We start from the raw sequence: 22,936 nt of genomic DNA on the forward strand, positions 1-22,936 counted from the left end.
GTGTGATGTTTGTAACATCCTTTTCTTCCACAGTAAATTTCTCTTCTGATTTTTGGCCATGTAGCGTATGTCTTACGAGTTCTTGTAGATTTACTATTAATTCGGCACACCCCAGGGAAAAATACAACCACAGGTTAACCTTTGAGGGACGGGAATACTGGGGCAAAGCAAAAAAGACATTTCAAATGAATGACTCTTGATGATTTAGAACATACCACAAGATGATTCTGTGGGTCGCCTAGCATGCTTAGCTCTCGTCACTAGATTTAGTGACGCTACTATCTAATATGCTTATTATAAAGGCCATAGTAAATTTTTTGTACTATAGATCAAAATGTAAATCTACACGTATGCTTACAATACAGTGAATATTCAGTAACGACTTCATGGACTCACATGAAAAGCATACACACACACACACACACACACACACACACTCACACACACAAACAAACACTTCCTTTAATCTCTCATTAATAATTTTGGGTTTAAGTGACATTATTCAGACTTGCACGCGGCACCAAAAAAAAATCACACTAATAACTCCGACATCAAAAACATCAATGGTCTAGACAACTTTACGGGGAATAAAGAACCAACACACACCCATGGCCTCTTATAAACTTAATTGGTATTAGGACGTGGGCCTCAGGCTTCAGAGTCTAGCGGCTTCCTTATTTCATGAGTTACGAGGCGTAATGATGAACATATGGATAAAACGCCGGCTCAGAACGGACCAATCAGAGCGGAGTTATTTAGCGCAGATTGTAATAATAAAAACGCAGAGATCAAAGGCGTGATTACTCTGCTTTTCCCCCTCTTTTTTCAGAGCGGTTTCTGGTCCTTGTATGGAAAAGAAGTGAGATTCTTTGAGCAGGTTGGATTAATGATCAATCAGCGGCGATATGCAAGCACGTTAAGGGTGGCGTGAAGATCATTTCCACAGATCTCAAAAGCACCAACGTGTCCCGGTGAGCACTTTGGCTGGATCAGAGCGCTCGGTGCATGCACTTTAATATCTAATCCACAGTGAGTCAGTGCTGGAGGGGGGAAATAGAATCACAAACATTTCTGGACATTAATTACAGGTTAAGACTTCATAAAGAAAACTTTGATAGAGCTTGCTCAGGGCACTCTTATACACTGGAGGAAATGCATTCATGATAATGATGGTAATTAACTTTTTTTTTGTAAATAGCAAATCACTGCTGGCTAACTGTGACTGAATACAATCCAAACAATTAAGGGTTAAGGTCCTTGCTCAGAGGTCCAAGTGCTGTTTTGACACAGACACACATACGCAGGTGTACAGTACAATCACACTGTTTTATCCCCACATATGTTAGAAGCGTGGTTTACAGCACAGGGTCAGTGCTACGAGGACCCTGGAACAGTAAAAATAACAGTAGTAGCTTGGCGAATCCCAGATTTGAACACACATTCTGTATTCCAGAGCCCAAAATATGGAGCCGCTGCTCCAGTATGACTTGCATGAATGGTACACAGTGTAATGTGCAATGCCTATTATCAACTTTCCTATTGTTTACCAACAAAAAAACACGCTCTTTTACTTGAACTCTATAGAACTGAAATTTAAACCAGAGTTAAACAATAGCTAATGCTTAAATATATCAAAATGTATAAAAATGAATAAATACAATAATTGAAACTAAATGTCACCGACATTTGTAATGAAGAAAAAAACTATGTAAAAATAACAACTATATAAACACTGAGGTAAAATAAACTGTTAATTATTTATTTTGGCACCAGCTAAAATTTTAGAACACCAATAATTTAATACGTAATACAGAACAAATCCCTGATGTGAACAACCTGCTCACAAAACCCCTGATCTGAAGTACATATGTTCATCACCCATATAAGCAGCATCGTTATTCCACTACAGTAATCAATATGGCACAGATACAGACAGACAGAAGGACAGACCCTATCAGGCAGGCGGGCCAATGAATAAATACACATGTGAATACGTGGTCAGTCTAAGTCTATTCTTTATCTTTATTAAAATAACTGAATTCATTTATGCGTGTATGTTACATTGTTCTGTATAAGCTCTTTTATGTAATCACATTTTTAACATAGCAATATTTTAAATACCTAACTATAAAATAAGTAAGAAAGACAGACAGGTGTATCTTGACCTTGTACATACATCAGCAAAGTTGTACACTGTGTGTGTGTGTGTGTGTGTGTGTGTGTGTGTGTGTGTGTGTGTGACCCTCCATATTTTACAAATGAGCAATTAAGTTAACCAATAGTGATACGATGACATTTCTTTACCTACACTGAGAACTTTTCTATATACTATATTATAAAGACATTTTGTACGACTAATTTATGTGTGGTGTGTGTGTGTGTGTGTGTGACCTATTTCAATAGGATTTGCTCTAACAAAGAGTCTCTTTCAGAGGCGTAATTGAGGATGAGGATGTCGCGGGCAGCATGTCGAGCCGGTACAGAGCGTGGCGGGACGGACTGACAAAAGAAGACGAGGGAGCGTGAAAAGCAAAGAGAATCAGGAGTCAGAAACTGTCATGTACAGAGGAAGCCAGGTACAGAGGACGAGATGGATTAGGAGGACAGATGAAGACACGGATGGAAAAACGGCGACAGAGTTTTGGAGCGATCCAGCGTTTACTGAGCTCTGGCATGAGACACACACACACATTCACAAAGTTACACACATACACACACATGTGCAGCTGCTCCTGCACATCACATTACAGCTCACACGTGTGCGAGAGGACAGAGGGGAAAAAAACAAAATAATACCAGTGGGAACTGAACTGAACGCTCAATTTGCACAAGTTCTCCTAGCCTAGAACTTCACTCTGTAAATATTTCACTGAGAATGTTTCACATTTTAAAAAAATTGAATATATACTTTTTTCTTATTGTTTTTCCTTTATAAATTTAATAAATAATAATATAAAAACCTTTTACTGATTTATTAGTTATCATACTATGAGTACAAATAGTTTAATAAAAGCAAAAATACCTTTTTAAAAAGTGCTTTTAGAGATCGTATAGTAAAAACATTAGAATTATAACAAGAAAAAAGTATTTTAATTACATTAAAAAACATTTTAAGCAATTTTAGGGAGCATAGGTAAAATTAGATTGATTCAATTAATAATATAATTTTTAAAAAGTCATTCTAAGGATCATATAGTAAAATCAAGCAGATTAAATTAAGAATGCATATTTTTTTATAGAAATTTCAGGGATCATGCAGTAACATTAGGTGAACTAAAGCAAGACAAAGCACAACACTAACATGTCTGTTAAAATGGAGAGGTTTGCATGAGCATCTGCACTAATAATAAACAGCAAATTCAGTTTTTTTATTCAGTCCTCTGCTTCAGAGTCAATAACGTTCTGATGTTATTAGGGCGTTCACATGAGTTTTAGCAGTTAGGCAGATGGTATGAAAGTCCATGTCTTTCCAAATAAAAATAATAAGTAAAATAATGAAAAAGAATCATCCAGTGCTCAGGTTAATTCCATACAAAGCTGGATACCCATACAAAGAGAGATCCACCGAGTCTGAGGTTAGACCATTTACCTCAATAACTCTTATACGCTTTAATTCATTTTGTGTGAATGCAGGTAGAGGAAATGTGTAAAATAAAATAAGATCAGTATGTAAATAAATAATGTGACACGATGTCGAAGAAAAAGATCAAAGCTAAGTGGCACAACCACTTTGCTACATTTGGACAAACATGAACCTGCTTTTTATGTTGATGTTACGATGCATGTATGGCAGACGCAAACAGGTCAGAAAGGAAATACGACACACACTAAATACTGAGCAGCCATAGAAACAGACTGTTTGGATAAAGGTGATCAAAAAGCTGAGAAAAATAATAAAAACATATTAATAGTTATTTAATTTGGTAATTCCAGTTTTCACCTATTTGAAAAAATAAAAATTCACAATTCAAGAATCCTAATATAATTGATTATAAATAAATTACTTAATAATAATGATAAAATTATTATTAAAATAATTATTATGCATATATAAACATTATATTATTATTAATATGTTATTATTAATTTATTACATTTCAAAAATCATTTAGTGGAAATAAACAATAAATGTTTACTTTTTATACAGAAACACTGAACAAAGCATCTCAATTTCATTAATTTAAATGTTTACATTATTATTTTTAAATAAATATTTTATTTTAACACAGTTGTGTCTTTTAGTCATATTGTAATACATCGTCATTAATTTTTTTAGGATATTATTTTACATGTTTAACATTTTAATCTAAAATTTTATGTTGTTTAAAGGATTTAAAGGATGTTTTCAGAACGAGTTTATTAGCACTGATTAAAACTTTAGAAACAATTAAATTGGCATTTAGCATAACAATGCAGAGCGGCCCGCAATGTACGTCGCCAAGGGCTTTTGTTTTTGGGGTGCCCTCCACTTGTGTTAATTCATTACACAAGACAGCATGTTTTTTTTTTTTTTTTAGACCTTTTTGCACTTTCGATCCTCCAAAATCGTAAAGGTTTTGTTTATTGAAACCAGCAAGTGTTTTAGAATTGCTTTAAAAGTGCAACACAGAGAGCGCAAACTAATTCCAGCCATAAACGAGAAATAAAGACATTAAAGACAGAGCATACAATAAACAACAGATCGCTGGAGATGTAGGAACCAGGCCTGGATCGTCCCACAGATTCCGCTCTCTCCAGTCCGGCTCAGAAAACACCCCAAGCGCAGTGCCGCCGCGCTCCCGGCGCACTGATTTTCGGGAATCTGAAAGCCGGTCACACATGTGCGTGTGTGTTTCAAACTCCCGAGAATAAACGATGGCAGCTAAATGCTTGGCACAGAATCAAGAGGAGCACAATGGCCCACGTATCATAAACAAAACATCACCCACAAAGAGGCTACTGTGCTTATTAAAGGGAGCATGGGGAAGCCTGTCTGGTTGGGTGTATGAGTTTTTGTGTGGTGCCAAAGTGTGTGACGTGAATGTGAAGATGGCCTCTCAGTTCTACGCGTGTGGAAAAAAGAAAGGGAAGAAGTTAAATAGAAAGACGCGGCCGTGCCCGACCGTCTAGACACGAGGTGGGAAGAGGCCTGAAGCGCCAGCCGCGGGAACTGGAAACGTTTGAAAGTTGAAACATAAATGCTTGCACACACAACAACACACACACAATGCAAATACACCTGCTGGGCTAAATTTGAAGGGAAAACTAATTATAATAATTTTATATTTATCAAGCAGCACATCCCACAAGCAAAGCTACGCTTAATCGATGATTCAGATTTTTTAAATATTAATATTCACTAGCACATTTTCATTTTTTTGAGATTTTTGTGCACAAAACATTAATTAAAATAAAAAATTGATAGTCTCTTTCAAAAGTGCATATAGAAGTACAGTGTGTGCATGATGTACACGCAGGGCCTTGGCCTTCTCCACTCTCTATATATTGAAAAGACAGAAATAGTAAAAAGAGGTCAGAAAATGACTCAATATTTCCATAACTGTGCCTGTTTTTAGCTAATTAGAAAAGAAAACAAAACTATCCGTGCCCCTTATGCCCCCCTTCCTGGCTGTCACACTTTTGTGGGCCTTGACATGTCACAGGTATGAGGCTAATGAAAGGAACATTGTGTAGCACTGAATTTCACTTCATCCATCACACATTTCGATCACCTCAAACCTCTTCATTCATTTCAAACACAATTTAAATAATTCGATTCTACGTTCAGCGTAGTCGGGGGCACATCGGCCGTTCGTCGTCGCCCCGAATTGCGCTCGATCTAACTGAGACATTCCTGCGCCTCCTGTATTTTCGTAATGACCCATTTGAGATAATTGAAAAGAACGGAATCCGCGCTAAAGGCGTTAAGGAGCCGACAGCTGCGAGCAAGCTGCAGATAAGCTCTATCCAAAAGTGAGCTTTCTGCTCTCGCTCCTTTCTCACGCGCAAGCTCAAGAACGTTCACGCACTTTCCGACAAATGGCATGTTGTTAGAAGCCCATTAAAGGAGCCACTGAGCAAGAAGTCAAGCAAGAGAGACGAACAAACTCTTGCTTTGCAGGTCTGTCGTTTAGAGGAATTTCAGTACGAGAGCACATTAGGAGCAGTTCAAGACTTAACACCTGAGCGAGAGCAGCAACGCTGGACATCAGAGGAGAAAAAAAAAAAAAGCAGAACAGCCTAGACGGAAAGAGTGATGAATAATCAGCTGTCACTTGACTTCAGGATGAGTGCTTACCGCTTTGCCGTTGTAGTAATACACGCCGGGGATGGTGTAAGTGCAATACATCTCTCCTTCTTTTCCTCTCTTTTCTCCCTCTTTTTTTCTTTCTCCGTTTATCTTCTCAGAACGAGTATTTCTTTCACTTTCAAAAACTTGCTGTCTGTCTCTCGGTGTCTCCCCCCTCTTTTTTCACAACAATTCCTTCAGTTGCATTTTCCCATATGGCCGGGGAAAAGCATAGTGAATATGCAAACAAGGGAGAAACCATTTCTGACGCTGGGGTGATTGGAGGGGAGGAGCGCCGACGGACCCTCCCTCCTTCTACCTCCCACCCTTTCCCCCTCTCACTCTTACATTCTCTTTATCTCTCTCTCTCTTTTTCTTTGAGCGGCAAATCTGGAATAGATTCCCGTTCTGAACTCCTTAAAAGAGAGACGCATGCTGGTTCATTTTACTCATTCCTCTCTCTCTCTCTCTTTTAAGTTTGCCATCCCCTGGAAACATTCCTGACACATCGTCATGACCTCTCACAACCTCCATCCACGTCTGTCTCACTGCTTCAACATCAGCACACGGCGCTGACACGCAAATGCTCCTTCACTTCAAAACCCACAAATAAATATATACACTGGGGTGGGTGAGCCGGCCAAACACTCAGCATCTTTTAGTACGTATGTTTTTTTGGTTAACTAGAGAAATCCAGAGTACTTGACAGAAGGCCACACAGGGACCAGGAGAACACGTGAAACTCCTCAGAGTGACCGGAGGTGAAAATCAAAACAAGTTCTCCAGAACCCATGAGGCTTTGCAGCACCCACTCTACCAGCTGTGCCACAGTGTTGCACATTGCTCGCTTCTTACTGAGTAATGGTGTTACAGTCAGTAACAATAAAATATTAAATAACTGGTCAGTGGTAAAGATGTAATAATGGTACCAGTTATTTTTTCTAAAAAAAAGGCATTGACAGAATAAATGAATATTATTACATATTATTAAATTATTATTATTAAATACATATTACCCATATATTTATTTAAAAAATACATTTAATTCATTTCATATCTACATTCTATCAAAAACTTTTCGTCTGCTTATTTGTTGCCAATTATGTACCTACTTGAACTAAGATAATGTCTTTTAATACCAAAATAATCAGTGTAAACTATATAATCTGTAAATAAAATGCATTTTAAGACAGAAAATGTGTTTACATGATTATATGATTATACATATTTACAGTATGTTACAATAATATCATACTTGTCATTTATTTATTTATTGAAATTAGGTATCTGGGTAAAAATAAACATATTGTCACACCCCTGAGGATTGATATGTTTTTGAATATATATTTATATATATAAATAAAAAAAATGGTCTCAGAAATTTTACAGATGTAAACATACAATAATAATAATAATAATAATAATAATAATTTCTCTTATTATTAGTAGTAGTAGTGATGTTAAAACTATTATTATTATTATTATTATTATTATTATTATTACTACTACTACTAATAATAAATATAATAGAAATACAAATAATAAAATAACAATAATAATAATAATTATTCTTATTATTATTAGTAGTAGTAGTCATGTTAAAACTATTATTATTGTTATTTTATTATTATTACTACCACTAATAATATATATAATAGAAAAACAAATAATAATAATAAAAGTAATAATAAAAATAATACAAATCATAATAATAATAATAGTTAATAATAATAATAATCATTATATTATTATTATTATTATTAATAGTGGCAGTAATAGTAGTAACAATGTCATTACTATAAATATTATTATTATTATTATTCCACTTAGTATTATTATTATTATTATTACTATTATTATTATCCCACTTACTATTATTATACACATTATAGTAAAATGTTCCTATTATTAATAGTGGTAGTAGTAGTAATAATGTTATTACTACTATTATTATCATTACTACTCTATTATCATCATTAATAATAATAATACTAATTTTACTATTGCTAATAATAATCATCATAATGATAACAATACTACTACTAATAATAATAATTAATGATAAAAATAATAGTCAAAATATTTTTACTATTATTATATTCATTATTACTATATTAATATAACTAATAAAACTCATCATCATAATAATAATCATAATAATATCTGTCTGTAAGTCATTCAGTCTATCTATCTATCTATCTATCTATCTATCTATCTATCTATCTATCTATCTATCTATCTATCTATCAGCAGGATAACATAGGTAAATGAGGTCTCGCAATACAAACAGAACACAAGTGCTGTTAATAGATTCTCTCTCTTTCTCTCTTTTTGCTTCAATTTGATTAAAAGACGAGAGGCAGGAAGGGAATCGTATGATGCACATCTAATAACTTCACCATCTGTCTACAGCGCTGGCTCACCACCAACATTGTGTGTGTCAGCCGCTGCCTGAGTACACACCTCAGAGCCAGAAAAAAAGTTGTAGGAAAGGAAGACGGGAAGAAGGTGGTGGCTTAATAAATCTAAATGCTATAATATAAAAAGTGTCTTTAATAGTAACTGCAAAAGGTGATAACAAATGGAGGAAATGTTTTATTCGCAGTACAGTACAGTCTCTCTCTCTCTCTCTCTCTCTCTCTCTCTCTCTCTCTCTCTCTCACTGTCAATGCTGCACCCGCTCTGTGCTTTTATAAAACACTGACACTGCTAGCAGACCTCAGCATGTCGGGAATAAGTTGGATGAGATGTGGAGAATACCTCACCAGCAGCGAGTACATCACAGACTAAACATCAATACACAGGTCCAAAGCTGAGCCTGTGTGAGAGTCGGGGGGAAAATCATGATCATGGAAACATAAAAAGAAAAAATAGAGAGACAGAGATCAAAACAGATGAACCATTTTGTCTCATTTTATTCTCTCTCATCTTCCTCAACATCACTAAAAAGGATAAAAACGACAAGATGCTTCACAAAAGTGCACTTGATGCTTTACCTTTTAATTTACCTGTTACATAATTAGTTCAATGAAATAATGAAAAGGGAAGCTCAGACAAATCGACACTTTCCTATTGACATGATAAACTCTAAATCAAAATAAAAACCCCTTTTATTTCTTTGTTTCAGTTATAGTGGATGATAACCGTGACGTGACTGTGTGTTTAAGTTTGTGTCTTGTCAGCCAGCAGGTAAAAATGGACTGTCGCAGCTCTGTCTGACTTAACAACTGAAGTGTGCTGGGCTGCCAAATCTCAGCTCATCTGAGTGAGAAGGAAAGAAAGAAAGAAAGACAATAAAGTGGAACCCTTGGGAATAAATCCCAAAAGGAAATAAATGATTTGCATATGCCAAAGCAAGCGCCATTCAAACGGTGCTATTCCAAGAATAAACTAGAAAGAATTAGGACGCCTACTCAGTTTACTTCTAGAGCTGCTGGTTCGTGGACAAGTGGCCATAACAATTCTGCTGGTTTGTGTATTTGTTGTAGATTTAATTTGTGGATTGTAGAAGGAAAGGGGTTCAGATGGATCATTCCGTCTCCATTTTTAACTCCTATTGACTTTTTAGTCCATTTTTATTAAATGCATCACTAATTTATAGGTCCTTCCATCAGAAACATTGTCTCTTTTGATATATTATGATTATTTTGATTACTTTAATTATTCTAAAGCCACCAATTGAGCAATAAATAAATGAAATTGTTTCAAATGTACTCCTATGATGTGTATGTGTAATTACTATTATTATTATTATTGTTATTATTAAGTGCCATCAAGTGGATAGTGTTTCTCTAGAACATCCTGCCCTGTCAATACTATATATACATACAGTGGGTGGCACTGCAGTACATTGTGCTAGTCCACTACCTCTGGGATCCAGGGTTTGAATATTCAGTGGAGCTATCGGCCGGTCGGATGTCTACATACATACCTAAATTGGCTATGTCTGAGGGGGATGGGATGGCTGAGCCCCCACGATGAACTGCCATCCAGTCCAGGGTGGGTTACTGCATTGTGTAATTAACCAATAAACAATCCGGCTATACAAACACTCCACTGTATATCTGACATCTCAATCTCGTTCAAGAGAAGCAAGTAACAGTAGTCCTTTTGTCACTTTAATGCAGACTGATTTATGAATATTTAGGGAACAAATCAATTATTAGTGTAGAAAGCAGGCACAATTTTGTACTTTTGTTTGTATTATGCAGGACAGAAGTCAACTCTCAGGTATCATAACATGAACAAGAATGTGCATAGTTTACTTGGAAAAGTATTGTAGGTAATATGGTGTTTTACCAATATGATACAAACATAAAGACATCATTCATTTAAAAATGCTTTTATGAAAAAGAAATTAGGAAGTAAATCTCTTAACATTTAGTCCTGCTATTCTGGCTATTATAATAGCCGAATGCGACTTTTCTCTATTAATTAAAAGTACATTGTAATTTTAATAATTTAAATAATCAAAATCAAAGATTATTGATTACACAAAAATCTATCACCTTACATTTATTCTAGTGAATCCTGCTTGTGTTAGTCCATCAATCATTATGTCATTTTATCCAAAAAAAAAAAAATGCTATTACACATCCATCAACTTTGCTATTGCAAAAATCAATCTACAATATTTTTCTATATCAGTGCAAATTGGTTAAATGTATAAAGATGGATGTGAGGTACAACTGTGGGGATCTGAGTAGAATATTTAGTTTATATATTACTGCAAAACTGCAAGTTTTTTTTTGGTAAAGAAATATTTAGGGATGAGTAAATGAGGACCCACATTTCAACAACAAAGCTGCACAATTTTTAAATAATGAAAATGACAAAAAATGTAATTAAATCAGCACTTCTTAAGTTTTTGTATTACAGGGACTGAGTAATTATTCAAAGCTCTGTTTTAAAACTATGACCAATTATTTGCCGACAAGCAATAGTATTCCAACACAGAAAGAAACCAGATAATGTTAATAAAAAGAAACAGAACTTGTGATGATCTTAGTGTCCTACAAGGAATGCAAAGATTCTATGTCTAAATATAGGGATGTATCTGTATTAAAAAATAATCACTACTCAAGATATCACAGTGAGATCCATCAGCTGCCTCTAACTGTAAGAAATTAATTTAACAGCCATTGGTATTGAAATACATTTAAATTTTTCATGATTTCATGATTCACGTCTTTCTGTATTACACAATATCTACTAGATTTGAGAGATTGGAGGTTGGAATAAAAAAATACACTGGGACAGACTAGAAGGTACGTGGTTTAAAAGAGAAAAAGCATCGTGGGAAATGCAGAACTGATGGTCTCAGGGACTGATTGACTCTAGTTTTCAATGATCTCACTGTCCTGCAAAGATTGTATGTCTAAATATAGCGATGTAGCTGTATTAAACAATGATCATTCTTTACTATCGCCATGAAAAACACCTCAAAATATCACAGTGAGATCCATCAGCTGTCTTTTCATCAGACAGACAGTTCAGAGAGACCTATACAATAAACGCTGGGCTTTGAAAAGAACACAGAGCAAGTGATTACGAGCGAAGAGAAAGAGAAAAGGATAAAGAGAAGGATGTGTGTTCAATGTGTTCACACGGCCTATTGTGTTCCGTAAATCAGCTGGATTTCACTCGGTGCCGTGTAATCACAGAATCATGTAAATGCTTCACTTAAAAAAAAACACCTAATAATGATCCTGTGTTTCAGGATCGTGTCTTTTTTTAAAGCATTTATCAGTTTTATTTAGATTCAACTGTGGGACCTTATACAAAAAAAGTCAGAGCAGGAAGAGTTCATTTGCATACTCGGTGTAATTAAGGGCGGCATTAGCACATAGTGAATACAGATTTCTGCTTTGTTTTTGGGCCCTTCGAGTTCTTTTTCATTTTGCGCTTTTAAAGCTTTTACTTTTTTTTTTGGCCGAAAACTTATCCGAAAAAAAACATTCTCGACGTCTTAAACGTTTGAACCCGCGTCCGCGTCCAATTGTGATCTCAGAAATAGCATTAATCAAGCCAGGCCTCGCAAGATTGTGACAAACATTAAACACAGTAAGCAGGCAATTATGTATGCATGATTTAATCGGCAACTAATTAATATGCAAATGTATTCATATGTTAGTTACTAAATTAAAAATGCAAAGCAGCCCTTATGGTGAATCTGTGATTTCTGCACAAACACGAGGTTTGAAAATAAGAAAAAGTACGGAGGGAAGAAACAGTCAGACTTTTTTTGCACGTTTTTCTTGCTCGTGCGCTCACCAACCTGTTGCTGCTCCTGTAAACAAGTACGATTTTTTGGGGGGTTCGTTTTTAAATACGAGGATGCCTTCTGCACACTGATTTTAATTATGTATCACTGCAGATGAAAAGAACACTTATAATCATTAATAAAGTCTGGTTCACGTGCTAAGGAGCTTATAAAAGCTGGACACAACATTAGCTTGGCTAAGTTTAGCTTGTGTGGCGCTTAATGGCGTGTTACCTCGTCATTAGATTAATTTGAGGTGAATTTAAAGTCTTTGCTTGACAGCAGTAGTCGTGTGGATAGCGCTTCAGGCTAAAAGAACTCGGGCTGCACTACCTGCCTGGCTGCTGTGAAGGATTGTGGGTAATGAATAGAGGGGTCAGGTAGGGAATAATAGACCCAGAAAACTCTCTTAAACAAACACGCAGTGGGGAGCTCACACACACACACACACACACACAGATCTAGTGGTCGGTGGATGACTACCTGGGTGGGCAATAGACTCAAATGTTTTATGGCTAAAGGACAGGTCTCATCTTTTCCTCTCTCTTCTTTCATTCCTTTTTTCTTTCTCATCTTCAGAGGGTTAGCGGATTATTAAACATGCGTACAATGAAAAGGTTCCGTGATTCATCCCAAACAGAAAGAGACGCCAAATTGTGCCAAAAAAACCTTCCCCCATCCTCACTGTTCCTCTCCCCATCCTTCATTCTCATCCTCCTCTGTCTCTCGGTCCAGCCCTCGCTCTCCTCCTCTTTTGGCTGGGATGAACTTTCTCGGCAGTGTTGGATGGCACTGAAGCTCTAATGCCACCCTAAATCATGAGGTTTTAAAAACGCTCTTTTAGCGGGTGGGGAATTTATTTATTGTTTCACCAGAGAGCTGTTTTATGTATTACTTTTTTATATTTTTAATACTTTAACTATAAGGATTCTTTATTATTGTGTAATAGTCACATATTAGAATGCTCAGCGTTTTCCCCCATATATTCTGTATATAGAAGTAAGTAATAGAATAAATGTAAGTATATATATATATATATATATATATATATATATATATATATATATATATATATATATATACATATACTTACATTTATTCTATTACTTGCTTTATTTCTCAACATTTAATTTTAAACTGTTTTTATTTAATTATTTTAATATTGTTGTATTTATTTTATTGGCTGGTAAAATGTTTTAGTTTAACTGGGGTAAAATTATGAATATTAAATTTCTAATATATACACAAATAAATCTGTCATATAATTGAAATAAATTGAATGATTTATATATTGTAAATTTATTTTAGGCCAATTTAGCAAAAGTCAAAAATCCAACCACTAATAGTGGTATTAAATATAAAATAAAGAAATTAATTAATACATTTTTCTTTCTATTCTACATTCTTTGTTATTCACGTCTTTCCGTATTACCCAATATCTGCTAGATTTGAGAGATTGGAGGTTGGAATAAAAAATACACTGGGACAGACTTGAAGGTGGATGGTTTATAAAAGACAAGGCATCGTGGGAAATGCAGAAAGCAGATTTGATTAAGGGACCGATTGACTTTAATCAATAATTATTTTGTGAACTTTTCCCTTCATTGAAAAATAAATAATAAAGATTTCATCCTTATGTTCCACAACACATTGTTGCAGTAATAAAATAAGCATTCAGTAATACATTAATATATAAAAATGAATAAACTATAATAATAATAATAATAGTAATAAATGACAACACTGATTTGATAGTACTATAGCAGCTGTTTTGTGTGTGTGACACCAGCCACTTTCTCTAGTGTTTATATGGGTGAACACAGAACCCACTACAATTCTCACTTCAACACATAGATGCTCTCAAAACAGCAGGTGAGGCAAGACAAAAGCAAAACACAAACACAAACACAAACACACACACACGGTTGTACACGGTTGCCATACTGTAAATCTTAAATGGTCTGTTTTCATTAGCAAAATCTGGAGCTTTGTTTCATGTTTATTATTTCCACCGCAGCTAAAGCACCTTCAGTAGGAGTTTTCTCATTGAAAACAGGAAAATGTTGATGTTTTTTGTATGAAAGGAAAATAATTTGAGTCTCTTGGCATTATCATATAAAAGTTAGTATATGAGGTGCCACTATGGAAGGTTAAGATTGGTGCCTTTATCTATTAGGCTTTATGATACAGTATTAAAGATTTTTTGAAAAGCAAAGACCAATATAATTTATATTTTTTAAAATAATTGTTTTAATCTAAACAAACAGGATCAAAAACAAAAGAAAGTATCAAATTACTGGTCATGGCTGAGATATTAACCAAACTGATTTTGTGTCTTTAACGATTATTCAGTAACACCCAGCTATGAAATTTCAGCTAATTACAGCCCTCAGACACTCCCACTATTTAAGACATTCTGTCGAATTTTACACAGAAGTAACTTTCTATAAAGCATTTCAATAAGTAATCTGACAAACGATAAACAGCCCCATAAAACGTAACGCTGCTGTCATTGACAGCGTGAGAAATTCATCACTGCAGAACTTCATCGTACATCTTTTTTTATGCTGAAATATGCAGTTATGCTGTGTTTTCTGCAGCTGCAGTTGAATAAAATTCTCTTTATAAGATGTGCATGTAAACAAAGCATGTAAACAAATCAGGCCAAGTTGGAAATGATGATAGAGCCTAAAATCTCTATGTAAATAAATATAAATAAGTAGCATAGTCATATGAAAGAAAGAAGGAAAACCTTTAATACAAAAATAAATGATGCAAACTAAAAGCCTTCTATCCTTAACTCAAGGTTAAATGGAGTCTGCTAAGCTGCAGGTCAAAATGCAAAAGAATTCAGGCCTAACTGATCACAGATTAATATGACTGTTCACAAAGAATATAAAATAAAAAATCACAAACCCCTAAAAGAGAAAAATAAAATATATTCTAACACACTGTGTCTGTTCTGTTTGTTTGTTTTAATCTGCTGGTTAGTTTTTGTTCTACTTTGTTCTAGTTATGATACAATATTATGTTTTGTTATGGGGTTGTGTTATTCTGACATATTTACTATGCGCATGATGTGAACGTTTAAATCAGTTTGTTATTAGTACATCATTAAATAAGACATTTAAAGATAAAATTTTAGTGCATATTAAATTTATTCAGATCACACAGCTTCAAAACAAACACAGACCAGCAGTTATTTGTGGTACATTAGAAGTATATGCTCTTTATGATCTCTTTCACTCGAGTTTTTATATGGATTTTTTCCCTCCTTGTATTATTTAAGGCTTTCAACCATTTCTGGAGACCAGTTTTAAATATTCTATATCATTAGGCCGAGATATGGCTGAAAATCTATGTCAATAGATTATATGTCTGTTCCATTTCTGTCTGTCGAAGTTGCTTCCTCTTCAGATTTATAACAAAATAAAACAGAATAAAAGTGTGTCAAAATAATAGTGTGATGAAAAATATTTTATTACTTTAATTGTCCCAAAACAATAAAGCAATGGGTGTTTAAATATATGTGTGTGTGTGTGTATATATATATATATATATATATATATAATATATTATATAATAAATTAATAAATATATTAAGAAGTATTTTCCTACTATACACAAACAAGTTAATATATATATACACATATATGTTTTTATGTACAGTTTACATGTATATACGTCTCTCTCTCTCTCTCTCTCTCTCTCTCTCTCTATATATATATATATATATATATATATACACATACACAAACACTGTATATACAAGCAAACATATGTAATGACTGATGGTTGTATTTCCGTCTCACAATTGCTCGTATCTTTAGGTGAATGTGAGCTACTGTTGGAGATAAACTCATCCGTCTCGCTCTCTCTTTTCTTCTAAAGCCGTGCGGAGAGCAGACGTTTTCCAGACCTGGAAAATTTGGTCTGATGCCAATGACCCAACATGCCCGCGGTCAAAGAACGTCTGCTCTCTCACACATGCACAAAGCGAGAGATATAAAAGAAATCCGTAAAAGCCGTCTGTATAGTCTATTCAGCCTCTGTATTTGTTAACATCAAATGTCTAGTGTGCAATAAAAAAAAACCCAGTTTCCAGACATCTACCTTCATTTGAATTTATTTTCTTTCCTTTTAAGAAAGCTTTATTAATAAGAATACCTGCCTAGTATTAACAGCTTAGTGGTATTTCACACTGAGGCCACATGTAAGAAAAGTAAAGATGTATTTCTTTTTTCCTTGGTGACACAGACAGCCATGCGCAGCTGGTTCTGGTCACATTTTTTAAATTCGTTTATGAAAGAGAAAACTATGAAGTCATGGAATGGAACTTTAGTTCTGCTTTAGCTCACTGTATGACAGACAAGGTTGGTTTCCTTTTTTTGCTGTATTTTCAAACACTAAACACATGCATGTTTGTTTGTTCTGTAATTCGGTTGTCTGTCCGCTGAATACGCTGAATAGAAACCCGCATTGCGTTTGTGAATAATTCTGCCACGTGGGGACCTTCAGGAGTCGAGGAGGTCTAGAAGTTCCTGGGAAAACTGCACACCCACACCGTACACGGTTCCCACTCTAATTCCTGAGACAACGCTGATGATGACAGCTGGTGTTGCGGCAGCCATTTTCTTTTCCCCCCTCAAGTTTTGGGCCTTGGCCAACACCTCACCACCAGCCGCTCAAGAGTCTGTCAATCAGTCCCATCACCATGGATACACATCTCTTTTCCTTTTTCTCACTCCTTAATTTTCCCCAATCTCTATGGGAACTCATCCGGGATGAACGTGGCGGGTGTCATTTCGCCGAGGCGCGTTAGTATTTTTGGGTCTGACGTTCGTTCGTTGTTTTTTTCGTTGTTTCCCAGCATGCACTGTTTAGCCTTTTGTACCTTTCGGCAGAGCCATGGTAAAGTCTTGAAGGCCAGCTGGAACATCCAGGCCGGTGATTACGTTTACAACATGAAAGAGAGAGAGAGAGAGAGAGAGAGAGAGAGATAGTGATGGTTTCTACTGTCTGGAGATATTGAGTCAAAAGAACTATGCGACATGGTGGTAAAGTAGCGTTAGTGGTGTTAGCACCTATAAACCTGCACTCGTTTTATTATGCTGATATTAAAGCACATAGCAGGTTTCTTTGTTTTACCAGTGTTAGTAGATTTAATGAGACAGGGAAGTCAAACACGCCAACTAAAGCTAACTGTAGAAAATAAAGCCAATCTGCAGTCGTGTTTTTTTAAGACATTACAATAACATTTACATTTATTACTTCAATAAATGATTTAATCTAAAGCAGCTTTCAAGAGGCGAGCTGTGCAAAACTGGGCTGAACTAACAATGTATACAATTTCTTAACTTTAAAATTAAATGACCTTCTAGCACTGTGAAACTATCTGTTTTAATATCTTAAGCTATAATGTATAAAAAATATAACATTGCCAATAGCAAAATAACAGAATAACATTGCCAGTACAGTTCTGGATGGTGAAAATGACATCAGCCACAAGTAAGCAAAATCTTATTTATACCTTATAATATAATCCAATATGAATTATAGTTTGATTCTAAGAAACAACTTTGCTCTTAAGCCCATTTAAAAAAACTACATTTAATTTTCTGTTGTCGAACATCTAGGTTATTTATCAGCCTATTTGTTTCTACTCGAACAAAAAAGGCTGCACCGATGCCATGAAAACCCTCTTTTGTGTATTACTGTTTAAATAATAATAATAATAATAATAATAATCATTAAAATCAAATGCTTTCCTTAAGCTAAAACAAATGTTACTATTATTTTAGTGCAGCCTGCTAACAAATACTTCATGCTTGATTGTTTTAAAAACATTTACTTCAAATGTACAACTGTCATCATGCTGTTCCCTGTGTTATACTACTGTATATAGGAACATAAAACATTTATTGTGCATTATGATTTAAAAAACATGCACAATTACAGTGGTCTATGGCCATTCCTTAAAGGTCTTTAAGGGAACCAGTTAAATTAGGTATATCATAAAATCCATTTTTATTATTATTTATTATTATCCTCTGGACCAATAGCATCACTGTGTCTGTGACATACATAATAAAACCAGTCTCAGGATTTTGCTTAGAATTTTTCTATCTATCTATCTATCTATCTATCTATCTATCTATCTATCTATCTATCTATCTATCTATCTATCTATCTATCTATCTATCTCAAAATGTATAAACACAAACACACACAGTATATATATGTGTGTGTGTGTATATCTTTATATATATATCTATATCTATATATATACATATATATAAATATCTATATATATATATATCAATATCTATCTATCTATTTATCATCTATCTACATATATATATATGTGTGTGTGTGTGTATATATCTTTATATATATATCTACTGTATATATACATATATATAAATATATAAATATATATATATATCTATCAATATCTATCTATCATCTATTTATCATCTATATATATATATATATATATATATATATACACATATATCTGATACATCCGCCAGGGTTGCGGCGGGTAAAGTTTCAACGGGAAACAATAATGGGCACAGGGTAAAAATACCCTGGATAGGGTGCCAATCCAATGCAAGGCTTCGACCATCTCAATGGCACTGTTGAGATTCTAACATGGGCTAGCAAATTACACTGCTGCACCACCCGAGAGAAATGTGCCAAGATCCTAATAAACCAGAGACCGATCATGTTCGTATTCCCGGTCCCAAAAACTGTTGTGTGGCAAATGACTGTTTAGTTGTGCGGCTTCCACTCGACCTGCTGGGCCAGCAAGCCAACCATTGTTGTTGACAGTATTTATATTATTAGATGTGAATGTCACGATTTAGCTCAGCACTATAACAGTTGATTATTTATGAAGTGAAAAATCTTATTACAATTAATCCTGCAATTCCAGTCTGAAAATGGTTAATTAGTTTATGCTGACCTCAAAGGTCCAGCACTGGGATTCGGGACTTAAACTCACAACTTTGCAGTCTCTACACACACACACGGCCAGTGCTGATGAAAGTGCCAGGATGAATCAACCTAGCTGCAATGGCTTAGGTATCCTGAAGGGGGCACACAAACTCAGGGAACAGGTATCAAAGCACACAAAGGAGATTAAGTCCCGACTGTGCCTTCTGCTAGACCCAACTTAATTTAATTAACGCTGTCGACTTTAAACAAACTCTGACATGCACTCAGAGGAGGGAGAACGAGGAGTCGGGTGAAAATAAAGCTCCTCAAGGACATGCGAGAGCTGGTTTCACATTTTTAAATACGCGTGAGAAAAAAAGTGTACAACTTCTATAGAAAAGCTTACAGGACATTGACTATACTGGAGAATGAGCTTATAATAACACATACAAAAACAGCATCCTATCATAAGGAAAATAAGTCTCTGTCTTTCATTCTGTCTGTCATATTAATAACAATCAGGTCCAAAAAAGGAAAGAAAAGAAAATGAACAAATGAAACATCCAAGCATTCGTGTTACCCAGAAATGTAAGAGCAAATGACTGAAGATAAAAAAAAAGCCTAACTCTTTTCTTTTTTTAATCGTGCCCCATCAAACCCATGCAGCACAGAGCATAAACTCTTTCATGGGCTTTTTGGCACCATAAACTCTATAAACAAAATAAAAAGGGAGAAAAAGAAATACTCTTTGAACGCGCAAACTGCGCTGGTTGCACTAATGTGAACTAATTTCCTTTTGATTACCGCATTACTCTGAGGTTTCTCTCTGGTGACGGCATAATTGTAGTGTAAGTAAATTAACTTCATAAGCGGTTTGCCTTACAATAATGCAGTTTGTTTAGGCAACTTAAGAGATTTTCGCCTCTGGGGGTGAATTAGAGGTCGTGGCTCAATACCGTCTTCAAACACTTGGAATAAATAATGTTGAGATTTGGAACTAATTTGTGGTTGACGGCTGATAAAAGGATTATTTTCTTTATCATAATGAAATGTCCTTTTTTATGCTTGTTATTGATTATACGAATAATAAAAATAAAAGATTTATAATTACAATTTACAATTAGTTATCCAGTGTATTCATAAATGTTTGCCCGATTTGTCAGATTGCCCGATATCTTACTTTTTTTCTTTTTTTACCTTGATCTGACGAGCAATATTTTATTGACTACACTGGCAATTATATTATATTTAATATAAATATTTTTCCTGCATCATATCCCACCCTGTCTTTTTATTATAAGCAACCCAAAATAAAGGGCAGTTAAGCTTATTTCAATTTTGTATGACTAAGCTTCCTTTGCAAAAATTACATATAAATTACATATACAGTCAGAATGACGCATCACCTAGCATTCATTTGGGATGGAAAATAAATGATCATAAATAAAAACATGAACATTAATTCATTATGTTTATAAAAGATAATGTGACATGTTGTGATAATGTGCTTGGACACAAAAAGCATTGTAGGTCAACAGTCTGTGTCTTAAAGGTCTTAAATTTAAGGATAATGTTATTTAACAATGTAATTAATCAGGCTGGTTCATAAAAGAATAAAATATTTTTGCGTGCAGCACAAAGGCAAAGTGGGTAGAGCTATTGTCTCACAACAAGAAAGGCAAGGGTTTGATTTCCCGGCCAGGCAGCCAGGGTCCTTTTTTTGAAGAGTTTGTATGTTCTCCCTTTGCCTGTGTGAGTTTTCTCCCACAAGTCCAAAGACATGCTGTCAGGCCAATTGGAGCTAGTGTTAGTCTGTTGTGTTTCCTGGCTTTTACTTGGTAAATCAGACCCACTGTGACCCAGACCAGGATAAAGCAGTTATAAAGCAATGAATGAATGAATAAATATTAGTTTAGCGGGTAAATAATATCTGTGAATACACACTGGAAAGGAAACGCTAAATCACAATATAAACTACAAGAATCAGTAGAAAATTGCAGGGCAAAGACCACCAGTAAACATCTACTCACCAAATAAAAACCACACATATAAAAAAAAGACACACCACTTCACAACTACTGTCCATAACTAAGCAAGCAAGGAGAGAAAACCGCAAAAAGAAAGCAGATAAACCAGAAAACACACACACACACACACACACACACACACAATGCAACATCAGCATATGAAAAACAAACATGTTAACACAGCAGGTTCGTACTAACAGAAGACTGAATGGAGCTAACGATGCTCCCTCGTATAAGCCACACAGCAGAACACGCTGAAGCTGCGAACCGAGAATGGCACAGGATCAAAACAACTGTTCGCCAGGACCACCTTAAAATGAAGACTGCAGGAACAAAACATCGAAGGCTGCATGAATTATGTTCAGTTATGAGACAGTAATATTTATCTGTATTTCAACAAGAGCAAGAACCCAAGATCTTAATGCCATTTTACACTGAATGTATGCTCCATGCGACCATCATCACTGGCAAACGAAACTGCTTCTACGTGCCGGTTCTTATGTGAACCCTTTATGAATTACCGTCTATTATAACATGCCAACAAAATGTCATAAAGTTCTGTCTGATCCTGCGGTAATTACAAACATCTTGCCTCAGACGTATGTAATTGACAGAATCCAGGCTGTTATGTTCAATCGCCAAGCAAGCTAAAATATATAGTAATGACTTACCGAAGAGGGCAGGCCCGGTGGAACTTTGCGTACTTTCTTTGTCTGAACCTCTGAAAATCAGAAGGGGAAAACAATTTTCGAGTCATACTTTGATGATGTCAGTAACATGTTTCATATGCGAGTTCACCCATGCTAAACCGTAAGAGTGACACGAGATGCCAGCTGCTGCCCTCACATTCAAGACATAAAAAGAAATCAAAGAAAAAAAAATAACAGGGTTAAGCAGCCAGCAGAGAAAGAACGGTAAGTTGATGTCTGTCTAAACGGGAAAGTGATCACATGGCCCTGGGTTATTTGTGGTGTTTATTTTCTGGATGATGTATGTGTGTATGTGTAAGTATGAAAAGGTGAGACTTTTATAGGAAATGAAAGGAAGTGCAAATTGCCTGGAGGGTTTAGACGCCTCAAAGCTCAAATCGAATGTCTGATTTCTGCAGTGCCGTCATATTTATGCACTTAAACATTCAGGAGTAAAAAAAAAAAAAATCTAGTAAAACAGATGACTATTAATCTACACAGCTAACTGCAATTCCAAAGTTTGAAATGGTTAATTATAACTAACAGTGGTGGTGATGACGTTATCTTTACCACAATGGTGGTGATCTAGATAATAATTGTAATATTAGGCAATGATTACTGTGATAGGGATGATAATTGTAACTAAGACAATGATTATGATTTTGGTAATAATGCTAACTGTCATAATAGTGATAGTAATAGAGTGATGGTAATAAGGGTGATGGTAATGAAAAATAATTTAGGACAGTGA

At 35.0% G+C, this 22,936-nt stretch overlaps 1 protein-coding gene across 12 annotated transcripts in view; it reads right to left on the reverse strand.

The window, feature by feature from the left end:
- The window catches only part of LOC134330959 (transcription factor 4-like), a 171,355-nt gene that overhangs the window by 50,401 nt on the left and 98,018 nt on the right, over positions 1 to 22,936 (reverse strand). For all 12 annotated transcript variants that reach the window (XM_063012270.1, XM_063012274.1, XM_063012267.1 and 9 more), the window contains one exon: positions 22,168 to 22,217. In XM_063012270.1, coding sequence (XP_062868340.1) covers positions 22,168 to 22,217 — 50 coding nt within the window. The remainder of the gene's footprint in view (positions 1 to 22,167; positions 22,218 to 22,936) is intronic.

The sequence above is a fragment of the Trichomycterus rosablanca genome, chromosome 16, assembly GCF_030014385.1.
Source record: "Trichomycterus rosablanca isolate fTriRos1 chromosome 16, fTriRos1.hap1, whole genome shotgun sequence".
NCBI lineage: Eukaryota > Metazoa > Chordata > Actinopteri > Siluriformes > Trichomycteridae > Trichomycterus > Trichomycterus rosablanca.